Source organism: Pristiophorus japonicus, chromosome 16 (assembly GCF_044704955.1).
Source record: "Pristiophorus japonicus isolate sPriJap1 chromosome 16, sPriJap1.hap1, whole genome shotgun sequence".
Classification (NCBI taxonomy): Eukaryota; Metazoa; Chordata; class Chondrichthyes; family Pristiophoridae; genus Pristiophorus; species Pristiophorus japonicus.
In genome coordinates, this window is record NC_091992.1 from 21,768,771 (window position 1) to 21,788,687 (window position 19,917).

At 41.5% G+C, this 19,917-nt stretch overlaps 1 protein-coding gene across 1 annotated transcript in view; it reads right to left on the bottom strand.

Moving 5' to 3' along the window:
- ssh2a (slingshot protein phosphatase 2a) overlaps positions 1-19,917 on the bottom strand; it is a 166,514-nt gene that overhangs the window by 119,997 nt on the left and 26,600 nt on the right. The window contains exon 2 of the mRNA XM_070857105.1: positions 4,127-4,170. Coding sequence (XP_070713206.1) covers positions 4,127-4,170 — 44 coding nt within the window. The remainder of the gene's footprint in view (positions 1-4,126; positions 4,171-19,917) is intronic.

A 19,917-nucleotide genomic window follows, 5' to 3' on the forward strand; every position in this document is an offset into this window, starting at 1 on the left:
CTCAGGGCAAACATGTGCCCTTAAAGAAAAAGGTTAGGAAAAATAATTCTAGAGTCCCCTGGATGTCTAGGGACTTACAAGGGAGGATTAAGAAAAAAAAGGAACGCTTGTGTCATTTCTCAACGGCTAAATACTATAGAATCTTTAGAGAGGAATATAGAAAGTTAAGAGGCAAAATTAAAAATTGAGAGCACGAGAAATTCTTGGCCATAAAATTAAGGAAAACCCGAAGATGTTCTATAAATATATTAAGAGTAAATGGGTAACTAAAGAAAGGGTAGGGCCTATTAGAGACCATGAGGGTAGTCTGTGTGGAGGCAGAAGAGATTAAAGAGGGTTCTTAACGAATACTTTGCATCTGTCTTCACAAAGGAAAGGGGCATTGCAGATACTGCTATCGAGGAGGAGTGTGATATTCTGGATGAAATAAATGTAGAGAGAGAGAGAGAGGAAGTATTAAGGGGTTTAGTAGCTTTGAAAGTAGTTAAGTCCCCAGGCCCGGATGAAATGCATCCCAGGCTGTTGAGCGAAGTAAAAGAGGAAGTAGCAGAGGCCTTGACCATCATTTTCCAGTCCTCTTTGGATCTGGGCATGGTGCCAAAGGATTGGAGGACTGCTAATGTAGTATCCTTGTTTAAGAAGGGAGAAAGGGATAGGCCGAGTAATTCCAGGCCTGTCAGACTAACCTCAGTGGTGGGAAAATTATTGGAAAAAATCCTGAAAGACAGGATAAATCTGCATTTGGAAAGGTAAGGATTAATTAGGGACAGTCAGCACGGATTTGTTAAGGGAAGATCGTGTCTGACTAACCTGATTGAAATTTTTGAGGAGGTAACCAAGAGGGTCGATGAGGGTAGTCCGTACGATGTTGTATACATGGACTTTAGCAAAGCTTTTGATAAGATCCCACATGGTAGACTGGTCATGAAGGTTAAAGCCCATGGGATACAGGGCAATGTGTCAAGTTTGATCAAAATTGGCTTGGAGGTAGGAAGCAAAGGGTAATAATTGCTGGATGTTTTTGTGACTGGAAGGATGTTTTCAGTGGGGTTCCGCAAGGCTCAGTACTGGGACCCTTGCTTTTTGTGGTCTAGATCAACGATTTAGATTTGAATATAGGATATCGGGAGTAAGATTAAGAAGTTTGTAGACGACACTAAAATTGGCTATGTGGTTGATAATGAAGAGGAAAATCATGGGCTGCAGGAGGATATCAATCTACTGGTCAGGTGGGCAGAGCAGTGACAAATGGAATTTAATTCAGAGAAGTGTGAGGTAAGGCACTTTGGGAGGGCCATAAGGAAAGGGTATACACATTAAGTGGTAGGCCACTTAATAGTGTAGATGAACAAAGAGACCTTTGAGTACTTGTCCACAGAACACTTTTTGGTTAGATAATGAAATAAACATTAAATCAAATGCCCCCCAATCTGGGGGACACTCCAAACATTTTTCAAACTGCCCTTTTTTTGTTTTTTTGTTTATTTTTTTTGACTTTTTTTTGTGACTTTTGTTTGGGCCATAAAATCATTAATTCTACAAGTGCCCCCTATAAAAGGGGAGGGGGACACTAAAACCGGCAATTAAAACAAATCAAACTGTAAAATAAATAAAATCAAATTAAAATTTGGTTGCCGGGGGCAACGATGTACTCCAGTCCCTCCGGCGCCCACCTCTCGCGGAAGGCCGCGAGCGTACCGGTGGACACCGCGTGCTCCATCTCCAAGGACACCCTGGCGCGGAAGAGAGGCAGGCAGTCAGGCTGAACGACCCCCTCGACTGCCCGCTGCCTGGACCGGCTGATGGCACCCTTGGCCGTGCCCAGGAGCAGTCCTACGAGGAGGCCCTGGGACCTACCCGCTCCCCTCCGCACAGGGTGCCCAAAGATCAGGTGTGTGGGATTGAAGTGCAGCCAGAATTTCAAGAGCAGCCCCTTTAAATAATAAAACAGGGGCTGCAACCTCGTGCATTCGATAAAAACATGGAACACGGACTCTTCCAGACCGCAGAAATTGCAGGCGGCCTGGGAGCCCGTGAACCGGCTTAAAAATTCATTGCGCTGCACTGCTCCATGCACCACCCTCCAGGCCAAGTCCCCGATAAATAGTGGGAGGACTCCCGCATAGAGTGCCCTCCATTGGGGACCCCCGCTTCCTCCGGACGGCAAGATGGTACACCATGGCGTGTCCGGTCGGCAGGCGAGGATGGCAAGGTTGAGAGTGTGCAGGAGCAGCCTGTACAGGAAACCCCTCCGCGCGGAACTGAAAGGCACGGAGGGGATTTCCCCGAGGCGGCTCAAGTTGTGAGGCACCGGCTCCCGAGGGAGGTTCCGGGGTTTGGCGCCGATGAGGAATTCCGTCCGGACGGGAGTCAGTTCGGACGGGATCTCCCTACATGCTTGAGCCTCCTCGATGCACCTAACGGAGTCAGGGCCCAGAGCTGTTTTTAGCGACTCGATGGCATCAGCCGCGCGGCGGACGTCGGCCGAATTTAGGCGCCGCGCCAGCGTGTCTGGCGCCATCCAGCCCGCTCCTCCGCCGTCGAGCAGGTCCCTGACCCTGGTCACCTCACCAGCCACAGCCCTCTCGTCCGACTGCCACCTAAAACCTCGGTCGTGGAGGTACGGATTCCCGAGCAGCGGCTCCTGCACGACAGCTGCCACTCCAGCCGGTGGAGAGCTGCGCTTGGTGGAGACTTTGTTCCAGACCCTGGTGAGTTCCTTGTAAAAGACAGGCAGCTCGCTCCTGGACAGCGGTCCTGACACCCCCCAAGCTCACAAACAGGAGCTGCGTGTCGTAGTTGAGGCCGTGCTGCTGGCGGAAGAAATACGTCGCCAGAGCACGCCACCTAGGAGGGGGCTCGACGTAAAGGTATCTCTGCAGGGTCTGAAGACGGAAAGTCGCGAGCTGGGCGCTGACGCACACCAACGACTGACCGCCCTCCCCAAGCGGGAGACTCAAGACTGCGGCAGAGACCCAGTGCTTCCTGTTGTTCCAGAAGTCGTCCACCAGCTTCTTCGTACTTGTCCACAGATCCCTGAAATTAGCAGGCCAGGTGGATAAGGTGGTTAAGACGACATACGGAATGCTTGCCTTTATTGGCCGAGGCATGGAATAAAAGAGCAGGGAGGTTATGCTTAAATTGTATAATACTTTGGTTAGGCCACAGCTGGAGTATTGCATGCAGTTCTGGTCGCCTTCTTATAGGAAGGACGTGATTGCATTAGAGAGGGTGCAGAGGAGATTTACTAGGATGCTGCCTGGAATGGAGAATCTTAGTTATGAGAATAGATTGGATAGGCTGGGTTTGTTCTCATTGGAACAGAGGAGGTTGAGAGGACACCTCATTGGGGTGTACAAAATATGGAGGAGCCAGGACATAGTGGATAGTAACGGTCTATTTCCATTGGTGATGGGGTCTATTACGAGGGGGCATAGTTTTTAAAGGTGGTTGGTGGAAGGTTTAGAGGGTATTTGAGGGGGGGGGGGGGGGCTTCTTTACGCAGAGGGTTCTGGAACTCACTGCCTGGAAGAGTGGTGGATGCAGAAACCCTCACCACTTTTAAGAGATGATTGGATGGGCACTTAAAGTGCAGTAACCTGCAGGGTTACGGACCCAGAGCTGGTAATTGGGATTAGACTAGATGACCTTTTGTTGGATGGAGCAGATATAATGGTAAGTACTGCAGGGAATAGAATACGGCCAGGGTGATCTCCTGGACTAGTTTTGATCGCCTGGATGGGTCGGAGAGGAATTTTCCCAGATTTTTTCTCCCAAAATTGTCCTGGGTTTTTTAAAATCTGGTTTTTGCCTCTCCCAGGAGATCACATGGCTCCGGTTGGGGTGGAGTGTAGAATGTTTTAGTACAAGGGGTGTTGCAGTTGTGGTGAGGCGGATTGGTTGGGCTGGGTCATTGTTCATAGGTTTATATGTAACCTTTAGGGCTGCTGACCAAGGGCCGTGTGGCTCTGTCGGCCGGCGCGGACACGATGGGCCAGAATGGCCTCCTTCTGCGCTGTAAATTTCTATGTTTCTATGCTTTTAAAGCAAATTTTATACATTTCTTTTTAAAAAGAGTTCACGAATTAGAGACTGGCTAAGAAAAAAATTAAGTGCCAGCTCTTACCTGCGTGGTTGGGATCTGCGTTCTTCTTCTCCACTGTCAGCCTCCTGCAAGATTTTAAAAAGAAAGGAAAAGAAAAAATATGTTTTTAAATTCCACACATGGAATTTACAACATGTCACAGAATGAGATTCAACAGCCTAAATAGTTCCCTTTCTGGGATTGGCATTGCATTAACAATCATGGTGTTAAAAGGTACTTAATGCTGTTAAGTGCCAGCTGTAACTTTCTGTGGCGCGTTTAATGGGCAAATGCAGCAACTTTACAAAACTACTAGTTAAAAACTCCTGATTTTTCCTCACAATCATCTTATACCTCCCAACACCATCCCCCCCTCTCCCAAAACAATCTCCAGCTTTCACTTTAGTCATCTCCCCAGTCCAGCTGAGCAACAACTCTCTCCTTTCCCCCCCGCCCCACCCACCCTGACTACTTCCCCCTTCAGAAGCATTTCATATTCCCCACCCCTCTGTAAACCACGCCCTTCCCTCCACTGGCCCAGTGCAACTCACTCCACCAGTGAAGAAAATGGATTCTAGCCCATTGCAGCTCCCACGCATCAAGAAAATCAGCCTTGTCCATCCTCCGCTTAAACTACCCTCCCATCCTCTCCCTCCCTCAGGCTCACTGAAGAAAATGGATCCCAGCCTATACCCCCTTCCTCTGGAAAAAAAAAGACAGTGCTACCCTATCCTTCTCTGTTTTCAATTGCTCCCTCTCCTTCCTTGTCCCCCTCTTCCTCTCCCCACCCCTTTTCCCTTGTCTGGGTCCAGTTATCCAGCCTTCCAACACTGCTTAACCTAAATGTCGGACCTGGTCTCGACTCGAACACCATGGGAAAGATAAACAAGTGAAATAAATGAATATACAAGAATTTGAAAGCTTCAACATACAAAGCATATAGCAGTTTACATTGGATTACCACTAGAGGGCAGCAATAGAAGGAATATATTTTCCAGTCGTGTGATGAAAAAAAGACTTGTGCTTTATCATATATATCAGACAAAATAAGATTTTTAAAATAGGAGGCCTTTTGGCTCATTATGCTTGTAGTAGCAATATCTCTGCATTAGAATCATCTATTCTAAACTAATTTGCCTACATTTTCCCCATATCCTTAAAAATGTTTCAAGTTTGTATCCAATTCATTTATAAACATTATGATTGACTCAGCTTTAATAGCCTCTTGCTAATGCATTCTAGATTCTAATAACCTGTTGCATGAAGAAGCATTTCTTCTAACCTCCTCCTTTATCCTTCTAGTATGGATCTGAGGCACTACAATCAGTTACAGAGTCTAAACCTCTGCCCCAACTGAGAAACTAATCCAGTACAAACCAGGGATTGAAACTGGGATTTCCCTGGTCTGCAAAGTTCATTCCCAGATCCGACAGTGCAACTTCCAGCTGGACATCCAGGTGTGCTCAGCCTAGTTCATTTTGATTGAAACACTATGATCACCGCAGTGAACAACACTTGTTAACGAGTCAGGTAATCCTAAAGTGCACGAGCACTGCAATAAAAACATTATGGCTACGAGTTACAAGATTGCATTTGCTTGCCCAGCTCAACAAGAACAGGAGAAGCAAGAGATATGAAAATAGTTGAGGGAGGCGACAAAAAAAAATCTAGACCCTTCTGGTCTAAGAGGCCCAGTACATAATTTCATTATTCAGTGGCTAAATATATGCAGCAGATTAGTTTGTCTTTGACATATCTAACTTTTACTTCATTATTACAAACTGATGGGGACTGGCAACATGGTTCCAGTTCGTCAATGCAATGGGTCGCCGGGCTGGAGCAGAGACTCCACTCTCGCTCTTTACATATCCATTCCTTACTAATAGATGCACTCTCATTCCCACAAAGAAACCTCTTTGCTATTGCACAAAAATATTCAGACTTTAGGACAAGATTTCACTCTGCAGATTTGCCACTGCGAACATACTTTCAAAACCTACACTCTCTCTCTTCACTTAGGTCAGTCAGTTCAAATCCCAGCAATAACAAATCCAGGATTTTGTAAGAATGCGGTTACTGGCTTAGGAAAATTGGTTGTAAAGTGTTCATCATCTTAGATTGAAGGAAATGGGTACTTCAAGAAAACAGAGTGACGTTCTTAGCAATATATTGTCAATTTGTTTACGTACTCATTCAAGAGGAAGTGTGTCCAAATCAGGTTTTCTATTTGACAGTAACAAAAAGTTATTAAGTCAGGGTTAACAAAACAGCAATGCTAAACCACCTCTTACAGGCCAATACTGTATCTTAAGCAAAACAATGACTACTTCCATTTCTCCCCATGCCTATTGCATTAAATTCAAACTTTTCCTTCTGATCTACAAATCCCTACAGAGTCCCAGCATTCAGCCATATGCGCCAATGCATGCCCTTCACTATTCCCACTTTGGTCTTCTGTGCATCTCCAAACCTTGTGGGTAAAGTCTTCGGCCATCTTGGCCCGACACTCAAACTAACGCCCTCAACTCTATTTTGCTACCACATTCCCAATTTCAAAAGGCTCCTCCAGACCTCTCTTCCACTCTGCCTTTGGTCACCTCCCCTACTTCTAATAAGTGGTAGTACATTTTTCTCCTTTGTTCAGTGCTTTGAGGTTTACTATATTGAAGAGCCTGTATAAATGCCACTATTGTTCTCCTAGCTGATTACTCAAGAGCTCAGTGCTCAGTTTGAATGCTGATCAAAGTTTATACTTAAGAAATTTGCTATTATAAACACCTTGCAAAACAGTCATTTTTCTACCTCATTAAGAGATACTACAAAACAAGGGCAACAATACTGTTCATGACCTTTGTCCTCTATAATTTAAGTGTATTTTATACTATACATCAGTGCTGGGAAGTATCAATGTTATTCATAGTTGGCACTATGTCAGCACCCAGCACTCCCGAGGTAAGTACAGCACATATTGGCCCCAAGTTTCCACACACGGCAAAACAGGCGCCCCTTTGAGCTGGGCGCCCGTTTTTCGCGCCGAAAACGGCGCCTGAAAAAAAAACGCGCTATTTGAGTGCTTTGCAGCTCGATGTCTGCTTGGCATGGCGCACAGGGGGCGGAGCCTACCACTCTCGCCGATTTTGTAAGTAGGAGGGGGCGGGTACAATTTAAATGAGTTTTTTTCGTGCCGGCAACCCTGCGCGTGCGCGTTGGAGCGTTCGCGCAGTCTGAAGGAAACATTGGCACTCGGCCATTTTAAAAAGTGCTGCAAAAAAAGTGAAAATTTGTTTATTGAACCCTTGCAAAGGCTTGCATTTTAATTTTCTTGATATTTCTGTGTGTGAGGGTGAGGGAGTGCATTCTGTAATTAAAGATAGACTGTAATAAACGGGATACATGCACTTGTTTGAGACTATTCAAATTCTTTGTAGCTGTTCAATTTTTACCATTTTTTAATAAAACCACATTGCCCTTCCATGATCAGCACTGAGGCTTCTTGCAGCTTTCTCCCCCTGCCGTCCGTCGGGCCCGACGGCAAACCGCTGCCTCAAGTACTGAGGCTTCTTGCAGCTTTCTCCCTCCCTTCCCCCTCCCCTGCCGTCCGTCAGGCCTGACGGCAAACCGCTGCCTCAAGTACTGAGGCTTCTTGCAGCTTTCTCCCTCCCTTCCCCCTCCCCTGCCGTCCGTCGGGCCCGACGGCAAACGGCTGCCTGAAAGGCCTGCCTGAAGCACTTTCACACAGGTAGGAACATGGTTTATTTAATCTTTTCTTTGCTTATAAATTTTTATTCAGGTTGGATTTATTTGTATAATATTTGTATAAGTATAACTAAGGATTGATTGTAGAATTTAATGACTTCCCTTCCCTGCCCCTCGTTCCCGACGCCGAATTTGTAACCTGCGCCTGATTTTTTAATGTGTAGACAAGGTTTTTTCAAGCCTACAAAAATCTTCACTTGCTCCATTCTAAGTTAGTTTGGAGTACGTTTTCACTGTGGAAACTTTCAAATCAGGAGTCAGTGGCCAGACACGCCCCCTTTTGAAAAAATAATTCTGTTCAAAAGTGAAACTGTTCTACCTGACTAGAACTGCAGAAAACTTAAATGTGGAGAATTCCGATTTCTAAGATACTCCGTTCTCCACCAGTTGCTCCTAAAAATGAGGAGCAAATCATGTGGAAACTTGGGGCCATTAAGTCCAAGGTAGAAGGTCCCCAATACTGTCTCAAATAAATGTCTTGGCCATTCTGTTGCACACCAGCCACCCTTATAACCAGAGTGCAAAGTTGCTAGTTTAGTGTAATTTGTAGACCATGGGCTTGAGCTTCCTAGGAACTAGACTGAGGCCTCCCAAACACTTCACCTTCAAAAAGGCATTAAACAGAGGAAACTACTCCATCAGACTGTGGTGCATTCAGTCCTACATCTCAAGAGAAGGTTCTAACCCACTGCATTGGCTAATCCCACCTGCCATCACTATTTGAAGCTTTACCACGTCACATACCATTGCCAAGATCATAGGGCAAGGAAGCAACTTACTTTCAAGTCTCCAAAAATGCCTTAAGTCGTCTTAAATATTTCCCTTCTTTCCTGGAGAGAATTGCCTCACTTCCACTTAGGCATCAACAACTTGCATTTATATAGCACATTAAACATAGGAAAATGTCCCAAAGTACTTCACAGGAGTGCAAGCGGACAAAAATGGACACCAAACCAAAGATATAGAAATTAGGAGGGGTGTCTAAAAGTTTGGTCAAAGGTGGTATGTTTTAAGGAGAGTCAAATGGGAGAGAGGTGTGGAAAGGTTCAGAGGCAATTCCAGAGCTTAGGGCTCAGACAGTTCAAGACACGAGAGTGCGCAAGAGCCCAGAGTTGAAGGAACAAAGGGCTGATCTGCGTTTTTCGGTGGAAGAGTGTTCCGCCGGCAGTTTCAAAATACCGCTGGGGGAGCGGACCGCCGGCGTGCAACACTGAAAAAAACACTTCCGCCAGAGTTTGGTGGGAGCGGTGATTTGTAGTTGGTGAAAAAAAAACACCGTGGAGAAACCAGCCCTTCGATCGGCGATAGGTATGAAACCCTGCAAAAAAAAGTTAGTTTAAAAAAAAATTCTTTTGCAGCGATTCACTAGAAAAGGGTCCTGTGAATGTTTTGCGATTGTTGTGTTTTTTGAAAAATATTGTGCGTTTCCCCCTTCCCTAGGCCCAACTTGTAGCCTCGGACTAAATTTGATGAGGATCACGTTTTCCGCCAAGAATTCATGTGCAGCGCCGATTTTTCCCGCCGGGCAGATTTTTCTCAATTTTTTAAATTAATTTTCTGCTGTTCTTAATTGAATAATCGTAGCGTTTTTTTTGGGCGGTAAACCAGTGGTGGCGGTTTTTGATCAAAATCCAGCCCATAGCTTTTGTAGGGTTGTAGGTGGTTACAGAGAAAGGGAGCACAAGGTCAGAAAGTAATTTGACCAAGATGTTGAGAATTTTTAATTTGAGGCGTTGGCGGACAGGCAGCCAATGTGGACAGGCAGGCAAGCACAAAGGTGATGGTGATCAAGACTTAGTGCAGGTTAGGAAATGGGCAGCAGAGTTTTGCATGAGCTGACATTCATGGAGATGAATGATGAGAGGCCAGCCAGGAGAGCATTGGAATTGCCAAGCATGGTCACCTGTCCCAATATCTCCTCAGGTGCACAGTGTCAAACTTTGCCTGATAATGCTCCTATGAAGCACCTTGGGACTTTTTAAACCATGTTAAAGCGCTATATAAATACAAGTTGTTAGTGTTGCAAGCAAGGTGATTTCTACTAAAATCAATGCATGTGGTTAAAACGATGTTGCTGTCGCGACAGCTATAGCTAGCCAGCGATTTCCACTGGACAACACTGCCCCAATGAAGCACAATTTACTCTTAACTGAATCAGGAAAAGTTTAATTGTTAAAAAGTAAAACAATGATGCAATATGCAGCTGATAGAACAGTGCTCAATAGATCTGCAGAAAACTCCCACTGGCTTCAGTAATCACGGCTTCATTTCATTCCCAGTTTAGTCCATTACTGTAGATTGTCTCCTTTTATTTATTTTAAATTTTGCTTCCAGGAGTTTCACGGGATTTTCTTCCACATACTCCTTGGAATAGAACCACAGGAAATAATCAAAAGGGGTACATGAATTTAAAGAGATTATATTTATTCCACGTGCAGGAGAATTGCTTAAATTTGGTTGCATTCTTTCTAACTTATAAAGTCAATTTCTTAAAATGAAGCCTGCAATGGAAGATAGTGATTAGGCAGGTGCATTGAATGGGCCCATTACTGGAACGCTTCGGATTGGCCATTGCCATAGGAATTGTGGCTGAACACAAAAGCTAACCACAAGTAATGGAGCCGGATCAGTGAACATTAGGCAATCCATATGCAATGCTTTTGACACACTACAGTATTGTGAGAAGCATGCCGGCAATTACTGTAGCACTTGTCACCCAGTAATTCTGAATCTTAAAATCACAACTTCAAATGCATATATTACACAATGCAGTGAGAACTCTAGTATTGATGGATGAAAATTTCAATAAAAAATATACAGGTACTATTTTCAGTCTGCAACAAGCAGCATACATTGAGGCCTATCTCAAGAACCACCCTCTCCACCACCAATTAAAAATAAGTTAAGCTTAGTGATGCTTTTGTAATGCAAAGCATACATCAGAACTTGCCAATCTAAATGCTGTTCAAGATAATAATTAGGGCTATTCTGATGTGCTGTCAAGAGTGCAACAGTGGTATGATAATTCGATTTTGTCTCAATACAATTGCATTTCCCAAGATTTATTTTCTTGTCCAAATATAAATACTTTTTCAAAATGGTCCAGTTGAATATTAAGAAACTGTGCAGTATACAGCAAAACTGAAGGTGTGGAGACAAACTTAAGTCTTTCTTTTTTCAGTAAATTCAAAATTCTCAGGGCAGACTGGTTGTATTCATTATAAAATAATCACAGCACGTCAAAGAACAAGGTGTCACCCTCATGTCAACCTTCCTCCTCAGTATATCTGGAACAAAAGAAAATTCTTCAACATGGCAATATTTTTCTCACAAACAAAACCACCATTTACTCAGTCCCTGAGGAATTGCTTGTCACTTTGGCTTATTATAGTTATCAAGGCACCAGCTGGCTTGCCTTGTCTGTAAACCTACATATTACAAATTACTTAGCACATCAGACAACTGGAGGTATAAAAGGTAATTTTAATAAATCATATGCAGCACTCCAATAGGCTTAAGCTTCACTCAAATCAATTGAAAAGTACATGAAATAAATTAGGTCAAGTTGGGGCAATAGAATTGTATGGAATTTAATTAATACACAGTATATAAACGAAAGTTTATTTTAATCAAGATACTGGAATCATTTCATGTGACATTCAAGTTTTTTTAAATTTCTGTCAATTTTTTTCCCTTCTGTTCCTGACTGTGACTCCTTGTTCAGGTTTGGGTAGGGGGGGAGGCGGGGGGTGACAGTCACTTTCTCATATCTCTCTCAAGGGGCCAGTACTCGTGTGAATCTTTAAAGCAAATGCTCCAGGTTACTGAAAATCTAATTGCGATTCTTTCCTCACCTGACAACCACACTAAACACCCCAACCCAAGGGTGTGGAGATTAATTGTAGCATCCCTACCACCAGTGCTCCAGAGATCAATTAACAGAACGGGCTGGGGTTCAAATTCATGCTCTGCTCCATCCCATCTCTGTCATCTTTTACAGTTCTATATTCTGTTCCTCTTCCTTTCGCTACACCACTGGCAACAGGGTCTCACTAAACTTTTCCTTTGCATCACTTCCCCGCCTCCTTAAACATTTGTTTCTCCACTTTCTTGCCAGCCTTTAAAAAACCTTCTTGAAACCCATCTCTTTGACCAAGCCGTCAGCTTCCCCCTCCCAACCGCTCCATTGCTGCCTCAGCATCCATGCTGCTTACATTTATCTGTAATACACCTTGGGATGTTTTATTTTACAAGAAAGGCACTATACAAATGCAAATTGATATTGGATCATTGTAGCAACATCGCCATTTAAAATCACAAGAGTGAATCTCTCAAGTCATCCTCCGTAAACCTCAGTTTATCGAAGATACTGCCGCCTATATCCTCTCCTGTACAAAGACCAGTTTACCCACCACCCGTGTCCTCACTGACCTACATTAACTCTTGGTTCCCCATTGCCTCAAATTTAAAACAAACATTCATTTTTGGATTTAATTCCCTTTGCCTCACCCTTCTCCATCTCTAACTTCCTCTAATCCTACAACCATGTTCTGAACTCTACATTTTTCTGACTCTGGTCTCGTGCATCCCCTTCATCCAAAACACAAAGTCCCACACTTCTGTCACTTCTCCCGAGCTATTACTGGCTCCCCCTACCGGTGAGTCGAGTTGAAAATGTTTATCCTCACCTTCAAATCCCACTTTAACTTCACTCCAGTTTTAATGATAGCTTCCATATGGCACCTTGCACATTTTCTCATCCTCCAACACTAAGCTTCTTGTTCTCTGCTCCATCATCGATGGCCTCTAATGTAACCACAACATTCTGTCCTCCAGACCTTCCTCTGCCATGCCACCTCCCCTCTTGCAATAAAAACCCTTCTCTTCAGTCATGTCTCTGGTCCCCACACTAATTCTCTCCATTTTGATCTGTTCCCATCTTGCTTGTGATTTACTTTTTCTTCTTGCTGTAATGTGCTTTGAGATATCTTCAAGGAGAGCTATAGACATGAAAGTAGTTGTTTCATGGTTTATGACAGCCAAAGTAGTCTTCGTCTTAGCAGTACATACAGATAAGTGAACCACTTCCGTTTATTTTCTTTGGTAAGCCAAGGCAAAACTATTTTGTCACTGTAAAGTCTGCATATGGTTATCCATCTTCCAGAGTCTCCATTTACACCACATATGGCAAATATAATTTGGTTTTCTTTTAATTTTTTTCAAATCTCTCTAGTGAAAGTGGACTAAATATTACCAGAGAAATAAAATTTCCCCAAACTAGTCTATGGAGACCATCGCTATTCTCTTGCCTCAGATTTTTTTATTTGAGAGAGAATCTTGCCATCATATAAAATTCCCCTTGTTGGAATGTCAAAGGTAATCTCCTGTGCAGATCAAATGGAAAGGCCACAGGTGCAGACACGTCATCAAAACAGGGGAGGTCTGCATAGCTAAGGACACTCCAGACAAATGGATATTATGCTTAGATACATTAGGAATAAAAAGCTCAACTCCAAGGTCTGATTAACCTACTTATTTTTCTCCTCTCCTGAAGGTGCCAACATTGCTTGGGACATGGTTTCCAGGGGACAATAGCAAGAGTTGTCCCCTTTTACAAGTTTAAATATGGGCAGGGACAAGATAGTGATAGATTTATAACCTTCCTATGTTGCTCCATGTTCTGCTGCTGATGAAAATTAACCTTAAAAATTACTGCCTAAACATCTCAAGGCAGTAAAGTTAGGGGAAAAGTTGGTGTTCAATATCCATCCAACCAGCTCAAAAACTACGATCGATAGGTTCAACTGCAGCACCAGTACGTGGCCTAAATGACCATTTTTCACATGACTCAATATTATTGAGTGGTGGCAGGGCAAGCTATTCAACTGTACTTTCTACTCTAGCCGATCCAATTTTTCTCATATCCACACATGGGAGAGAGGTGGTGGTTTTGTTTTAAATTAGTGGCTGTTCTGATGTCATAATACCATATTGGATAAAAAGGATAAGTGGACATAGCATTGTCAGCGTAAAACCACTGTCCCGCAACGGTAATTCTAGATGAGTCTGCTGTCCATTCTGGAGCTTGGATTGCCTTATGCTTGTTGCACATGATTTCCTCCAAATCTACTTTTGCAGCTGCTTTTTATGACTGTAGCTGGTAATTTATGATGCTTATGTTCTTAAAATCAGCAGATACAGGAATTCAATAGCACCAATCACACTAAATTTGGCAAGACCTGCAACCCTTTCCTCCCCACCCCGCCCCCCCCAGCCACCCCACACTACACCCCCCAATGAATAGGATGGCCCATTCTTGCAGGTAACAGGAAGGACTGTACCATTAACAACAGAGTCAGAGAGAAACAAATGCACATTCCTTTGCTTATATAGTGGAGTCCATATATTCTTTGCTTTATGGTGTCTTTTTTTGAAGTTGATTATCTTCTCAATGCATCTCATTCACTTTCCTTAATATGCACACATTTATTATGCAGAAAGAGCATAAATGAGAATGTCCCTCCATAATACAACCTTTGCCATCAAAGCAAAAATGCCTGCCACGAGAATCTCATTGCAAAGGAATCTATTAATATGGTTTAATGAACAAGAGAGTCTTGTATGTAACTGTTGCAGTTCATGTCTATGGGAGCCACAGACCGATTTGAAAGATTTAAGGGTTCCTTAAAGTTGAGGCTAAAGATCAGCAAAACAATATGGCAGAAATAAATTATTTCTACATTTTTCATTGCAGGAAAACAATAGTAACACTTGATCGTTGGAAGGGTAGAAGATTAATTGGAGTCCACTGAGGAAAAGTGAAAATAAGTTATGAACTGGTCATTAGAAAAACTATTGTGACAATATTCATAAACCAATCGAATGGACAGCATCAATAATGCTTAAAGAAATTAGGGTAAAAGTAGGGGCAAGTAACTGAATTTTTTGTTGTTTATTTAACTGAGAGACCACACCCAAAGAGTGGTAAACAAGCTAATGCTGTTCAAATTTTCAAAAAGGCCAGAAGCGCAATTCTGGGAACCAGAGTCTATTATTTTATGTAGTGTAAGAAACACTCAAATCTATTATAAAGCAATTCGAGCTTATTTAGAAGGAGTAAAGACCATTATTCCGAGCCAAAATCAGGTTATGAAATGCAGATCATGCAAATGAATTTACTGATTTTTTTTAAAAGCAGAAATTGGAACTAATAGTTAATGTGTTGGATGTAAAAATGACAAGCAGATAGCACTTATTAACAAGATACTTATGACTAAAGTGAAAGAATTGGGGGATCAAAAAGCAAAGTCTTGGAGGGTAACCAACATCCAGAGAAGCATGCTCCAACAAGATGTCATCACTTTTGAGAGATATGCGGGGATTGGCAACAAAAAAATAGCAAGAATGAAATTCTTTTAAAAAAAAATTACAAGTTGAATATCTGGGTTTATAGACAAGACCAAAGTATGCAAGTTTGAAAAGACAGAATATGTTCAGAGAAAAGACTCTGGAGAGATTAATTTAATTTTATGACGGTAACACACACTGGCGTTAAGAAATAGTTAAACAATGTATATGGTTAAGTAAGGAAAATCAAGAAAAAGTGACTTAAAATAGTTTACCAAACATGCAAAGTACTGTTACATTGTAATACCCTGTACCACAATTGCATAGGGAAGTAAAATGTTCGCAACGTCAAAGGAGAACTACAGAATTTAAGTCCAAAGAAATTATGTGGCACTACAAAATGAGTGAAACCACAAATAGAAGTAGTCTATCCAGATGTGGTCATCACACTTCTGTAAAAAGCACAGTAGAAACAAATTCAAAGTAGGATAATAAAAATGATTGCTTAGCTGGGAAGATAGAAAATTAAACCAATTATTTTGAAAAAATCCAAGTTTACAATAATGTGGTTGCAGAAGTATTTTTATACAAAACTTATGAGAATCAAGGAACATGATTACAAGTGAAGAGGTTTGGAGCAAAAAAAAAGTAAACTGAAGGAATAAATCTTTCATACTGAAGCGTTAGAGTATAGTAATTAGAGAATTAGCTTAAGTATTCAGAGATTCAAGCCAGAGGATGAACTGAGTTGCCTGTTCTTATATTATACTGGCTTTTAAACATCAGATACAACAACATACATATCAGTATATTGTAGAACTGTCAAATTGTATCCTATCCCTGCAAAAAAAACTAGTATACAGATTTTTTTTAATTTTAAACAAAAAAGGGAAGACCATTGCATTAATAGTGAGGGGCTACTGTGATACTTTATTTTCGTCATGTTGGACGAATAGTGCTTTCAGCTATCTAAAATGGACCTAGTCACCATTCAGGTGGCTGATTAGTGCTGGCCATCAAGTAAGCAAAGTCACACCATAGTTCCCCATATAACAAGCGAGACCAGATGCATCACCCATTCTGAGCAACACAGCAGCATTTGCAAAAAAGATGAGAAGCAGATCACATGGCCAGTCACTTGAAGTCAGAATGCTTTGTGACAAGATGTAAAAACAATGGGCCTTTTAAAAAAAAACTCAATTGATCTCGTTAAATATTTTCTAAGAAAATATTTAAGCAATGCTTTGTCATTGCCACTTCACATGACAAATCTCTGATTTAGCTGACAAATGTAAAGCGACAAGTGGGCTCGACAGTAAATCGCTCGGATCTCATGACAGATTCAAGTCTTTGAGATACTAAGACGAAAAATGATTTGTAGCCTCAATACTTTACAGCTCTGATAGACAACAGGAAGTATTGATGCTGTGAATGTGAATAAAGACATTCATCTAGATCTGTGCCCAGTTTATTAATTACCATCAGTCCACAGTTAACAAATGCTAATTTCAAAAAAGTTACTTTTCAAATTGTAGTCACCATTAATCATTACAATCACAGCTAAAAAGAACCAAGAACACAGGAAGCCTTTTTTTGTCTAAAGTTGTTTTGCTTTTTTCATTTATCAGTCAGGCAAATCAGCATTGGACTGTGTGCATAGTCATCCAAGCATCTTTTGCTTTACACCAAATGTCACATTATAATCCTTCTCTCTGGACACCACAAATTACAGAAGCCCATGTGGGGTAAAAGATAATCAGCACAATTTAATTCACATATTAAAATGTAAAACTCATTGCTCCGTCTTAAGTGAGTGGGTGATACTCAAGTATTGTCAAGGTGTCCTATACACAGTTATTTTATGTTCGTAACCACAAAATATATACAGTTATATTTATGACTAGATTTTTAAATCGTAGAGGAATTAATCAACAATAATCTCCACTTTGTTAAGATATCTATAGAAGACAAAAATTACACTGAACCAATATTCATTCCAACTATTGGTTAGTCTTCACAAACTGTCTAGCTTGAACATTTCTTTGACCCTAACGTTATCAAGCGAATATAGAGCACCGTATGGACAGCATGATGTAGCTGAATGATTAATAAAAACATTAGTGAGGTGCAAGGCATCACATGAAAGCAATTTATTGTGCAAATTGTAACAGCCAATATTAGAGTAAAATTTCCTGTCAGTTATTCCACAGCCTAAAGCATACGCTCACACATTACTTTGCCTGTGGAATGGGTGACAGCTCACAGGAATTTAGCCCCATTGTCATGTGAACCCAAGTGTCAAGGAGGAAACAGAATTAAAAGCTAACTAGTTAAACAAACAGCTAAACAAAATATTGAAATGAAGTGCTCACCTATTTGAGATGGGTGTTTTTATCACCACAGCTCCTGCCCAGTGGAAAATGCATCTCAAAGAAAATCTAGCAGATGTCCAGAAGAACAGGACTTACACCAATTTTTTGCATCCAGTTCCACAATGAAATACTACGGCAGGCAATATAAACTAAATGGTGCAATTTTAAAAGGGGTTTCAAGAACAAAGAGAGACCTGGGAGTTCACAAACAGAAATCTTTGAAGGTAGCATGACAAGTTGATATCGCTGTTTAAAAAAGCCTATGGGATCCTTGGCTTGAAAAATAGAGATAGAGATAGAGTACAAAATCAAGGAAGTTATGCTAAATCTTTATGTATCTGGTTAGGCCTCATCTGAAGTAGTGTGTTTAATTCTGGAAGGATGTCAAGGCCTCGCAGAGGGTGCAGAGCAGAATAATACTACAGATGAGGTGGAGACTAGAGAAACTGGGATTGTTCTCCTAAGAGCAGAGAAAGTTAAGGGGAGATTTAAAGGAGGTATTCAAAATCATGGAGTAAATAAATAGAAACCGCTTCCACTGGCAGAGGGTCAGTAACCAGAGGACATAGATTTGGCTAAAGAACTAGAGGGAGACGAGGAGAATTTCAATGACACAGCTAGTTGTTATGATGATCTGGAATACATTGCCTGCAAGGGTGGTGGAAGCAGTTTCAATTGTCTCTTTCAAAAGGGAATTTGATATATACTTGAAAGGAAAAATCTAAAGAGCTATAGGGGGAAAAAGCAGGGGAGTGGGACTAATTGTATGGATCTTTCAAAGAGCTGGCACCTTCTGTCCTGTATGATTCAATGATTTTATGAATTACAGTCTCAATATTGGGAGGCAATCGATGACATTTTTCATGGGTTCCTGAAGTGGAAAGCTATTCCATTTCCCAGCAGATATCACTCATTAAGAACAAAAATATAAAAGAAAACAATAGGATTACATTGTAATCAATATATTTTTCTGCAATATTTGCACCAACAATGGAGCTCCTCTATATTAGTGTCATCTGCTTTAGAGTTCCAAAATAAAAATATGATATGTTCGGCAGCCATTATTTATAGATCATCAGGCTCACTGCTAGCTCACGTCAAGGGAACCCATCACAGATGGGAATAAGAGTCTTAAAATCTTGAAACAGTAAGGCAAACATCCTGGTCACCTCAAACATCTGCCCATCCCAAAAATTCAAAATCAAGACCATCCAAGTTAGAAATGACCAAAATCTTCAAAAGATGCATTTCAACAAAAGATATAGCATGAAAAGACAACCACAGCATCAGTTGTCAGGCATCATGGTGTTTAGTGCTGCCAAACCACCAGTACTCTTCAATGATTAGGGAGTTATTATAAGCAAGACACACATACTAAAGTCTCTGCTCTCCAATACAAGCATTCCAGCACTGCTGGACAGTGTACATTACTTAGTAACATATTACTATGAAAGAGTAAATTACATAATGAATAATATTAAACGAACAAAGGAAGTACAGTCATCGCAAATGCCGGCCATATCCACCACCACTATCACAACAAATTGAACTTCCTTCCCTTCCTTGCCAAAGGAAAATCTGGCGAGACTATCTGGACTCGAGCCTTGCTGTGCTGGAGCTCTGCCTGCTAAAGGCCAACTGACTCATCACATTTCCAGGATTATTCACCAGCTCCTGGATTCATTTAAGTGGTTACTTTAGATCATTTGTTGTACTGTACCACACACAAAAAAGAATGATCAAGTTTTAGTGATTTGCAGAAGTAAAAGCTTTGCTCATAATTGCTGTAGTAGTAAACATTTTGATATTGCACTTACTCTATAATTAGGAAACAGTCCTCTAGACATCATTGAGCTAAAAAAAAATCTACCAAAACATTTGGTAAACAGTATAAATCTGGATCAAATGTATTTTTGTGCCTAGAAAACATTCCGTGCATCCTTTGAGAAATTAGCGGATGGTTAAAATCTCGTCCTCGTCGCCTCCTCCTCCACTCAGATTGTCAGGACTGAGGCTAGTAAAATCCCATCCCAATTTTATTTAAAAAATTGAATAATATTTTAATATTCCTCTGCCACTTCTTTGGCAAGATGAATCAGCACAGATGGCTCAAAAATCTACAGATTCTGTGATGGAATTGCCCATATTACCCCAGAAATGAAAAGGAAATAGAACAGGAAAAAGAACATTTTATTAGATTATATATTGCAGCACACACACACACATCAAAAGATGATCATAAGAGTCAAAAGAGAATCAGTAACTGTTTACAAAAAAATACCTATAAGTAGATGGAAATGAGAACATGAATTAACACTTTGAAAAGGTACTTTGTTGAACAAATATGAACTCTGTACA